The 2,285-nt window shown below is 66.1% G+C and overlaps 1 protein-coding gene across 1 annotated transcript; it reads left to right on the top strand.

Moving 5' to 3' along the window:
- Positions 1-59: 59 nt before the first annotated feature.
- Positions 60-1,076, top strand: EMIHUDRAFT_254823 (alpha-tubulin; the record flags this gene model as incomplete). The annotated part of the gene is made up of 2 exons (XM_005776595.1): positions 60-657; positions 784-1,076. Coding segments are annotated over 2 exons (891 nt in total), but the record flags the coding sequence as incomplete, so codon positions are not given.
- Positions 1,077-2,285: the final 1,209 nt, after the last annotated feature.

Raw genomic sequence — 2,285 nt, 5'->3', positions numbered from 1 at the left:
TTCGCCTTCACGCCATCGGCGGCGGCACCGGCTCCGGCCTGGGCGCCCTCCTGCTCGAGCGCCTCTCGGTCGACTACGGCCGCAAGTCCAAGGTCTCCTTCACCATCTACCCGGCGCCCCAGGTCTCGACCGCCGTCGTCGAGCCGTACAACTGCGTCCTCTCGACGCACACGCTGCTCGAGCACACGGACGTCACCTTCATGGTGGACAACGAGGCGCTGTACGACATCTGCCGCCGCAACCTCGACATCGAGCGCCCGACGTACACCAACCTCAACCGCCTCACCGCCCAGATCATCTCGTCGATGACCGCCTCGCTCCGCTTCGACGGCGCGCTCAACGTCGACCTTACCGAGTTCCAGACGAACCTGGTGCCGTACCCGCGCATCCACCTGGCGATCGCCTCCTTTGCGCCCATCATCTCGGCCGAGAAGGCGTACCACGAGCAGCTCTCCGTCTCCGAGATCACCAACGCCGTCTTCGAGCCCGCCTCGATGCTCGTCAAGGTGGACCCGCGCCACGGCAAGTACATGGCGTGCTGCCTCATGTACCGTGGCGACGTGGTGCCCAAGGACGTCAACTCGGCGGTCGCCACCATCAAGACGAAGCGCACCATCCAGTTCGTCGACTGGTGCCCCACCGGCTTCAAGTGCGGCAGTGAGTTGCCGCCCCCCCGCCTCCAACCCAGCGCGCGCATCCCCCTGGCCGCCGAGCCGTTTATCCCTCCCCTCCCTAGCCGGAGCCGCTCTCACGTGCCGCCTCCCCCCCTCCCTCCCCGCGCAGTCAACTACCAGCCGCCCACGGTCGTGCCGGGCGGCGACCTCGCCAAGGTGATGCGCGCCGTCACGATGATGTCCAACTCGACGTGCATCGCCGAGCTCTACTCGCGCATCGACCACAAGTTCGACCTGATGTACGCCAAGCGCGCCTTTGTTCACTGGTACGTCGGCGAGGGCATGGAGGAGGGCGAGTTCTCCGAGGCGCGCGAGGACATGGCCGCCCTCGAGAAGGACTACGAGGAGGTTGGCGCCGAGTCGGCCGAGGGCGAGGGCGAGGAGGAGGGCGAGGAGTACTAGACACCCTCGCCGCTTCGGCCTAGCGGGGCGGCGCGCGCAGCGCGTGACCGATCCCGACCCAGGTGATAGACGGTCTGCGCCTCCGAGAGCTGGCACGGCTCAGTGCCGCCGCGGCTTCCGTAGACCAGCCAGAGGGAGGAAGGAGGACGGGCGAGGGTGAGTGCTGCTGCCTGGCTCAAGTGGCGACGCTTGCCCGCACCCGGACTCTGGGGGGGACACTGTGTGCAATGTCGGCGATATCACTCTTCCACTGCACTTTGGGGCGCCCTGCGGCACTCTTGGGCTGAGTGATGAGCGCGGCGTGTTTCCGTGAACGTGTGTGAGCGGTGTCTGTGCATCGCCCATCGCGCTGTCCGGCAATACACGTGCGGCTCGCAGTGTGGTTGTTTGGTTGATATTCTCGATGTTGTGCGGAGAAATGGAAAATCATTACACGAAAACTCGCCGCGGACAGCGTGTGGCACAACCGGCCACATCAGAGGCGTTCCTTTTTCTTTTTAGTTTTTTTTACGGGCGGCTACGGCTTTAGCGACACATACAGACCCGAGACACACGAAAAACGTTAAGAGTGAACACAAGCGACGCGAACGAGCCGGCGCATGCGGCGGCAACCGCAGGCGCAGCGGCCGAGCGGCGCCGAGCGACGGGCGGAACCGCGCACGAACAACGAAGCAAAACGCGGGATCGGACCGTCGACGTGCCCCAACGTTTTGCCGGCAAAACGGAGGCGAGTATCCCAAAAGCTCACTCGAGAGACGCGAAGGCCAGGGACAGATTGAGATCGCAACAGTCGACTACCTCGCACTCCATGTACGAGAATCCGTTCTTCTCTCCCACAGCCGCTGGCTCACATGGCTCGCGTCGCCTAGCCTCGCCTGGCGCGTGCCAAGGGAGAGGGTGGCGAAACGCCCCTACTCCGTCTCGCGCGTGATGGCGAAGCCCAAGACGCAGTGGCCAAAGTCGAGCGCCGCGATGCCGTTCGTGGCTCCAGCCGAGTCGAGGTGGTACCGCTCGTGGATCTCGTAGAGCGAGAGAACGAGGAGCGCCGCCCGCGCGCGAGCCGCCGCGGGGAAGAGCGAGTGGCTTGCCGGCGACCACGGCGCCGCCGCCCGCCGGATCAGCGCCGCCGCCTCGCCCTCGCCGCCCGCGGCGCGCTGCAGCGGCGTCGGCTCGCCCTCGTGCAAGCTTGCGCCGCTGCGCAGAAGGGAG

The sequence above is a fragment of the Emiliania huxleyi genome (genome assembly GCF_000372725.1).
Source record: "Emiliania huxleyi CCMP1516 unplaced genomic scaffold EMIHUscaffold_2766, whole genome shotgun sequence".
Classification (NCBI taxonomy): Eukaryota; Haptophyta; order Isochrysidales; family Noelaerhabdaceae; genus Emiliania; species Emiliania huxleyi.
This window is presented reverse-complemented; position numbering and strand designations above follow the sequence as displayed.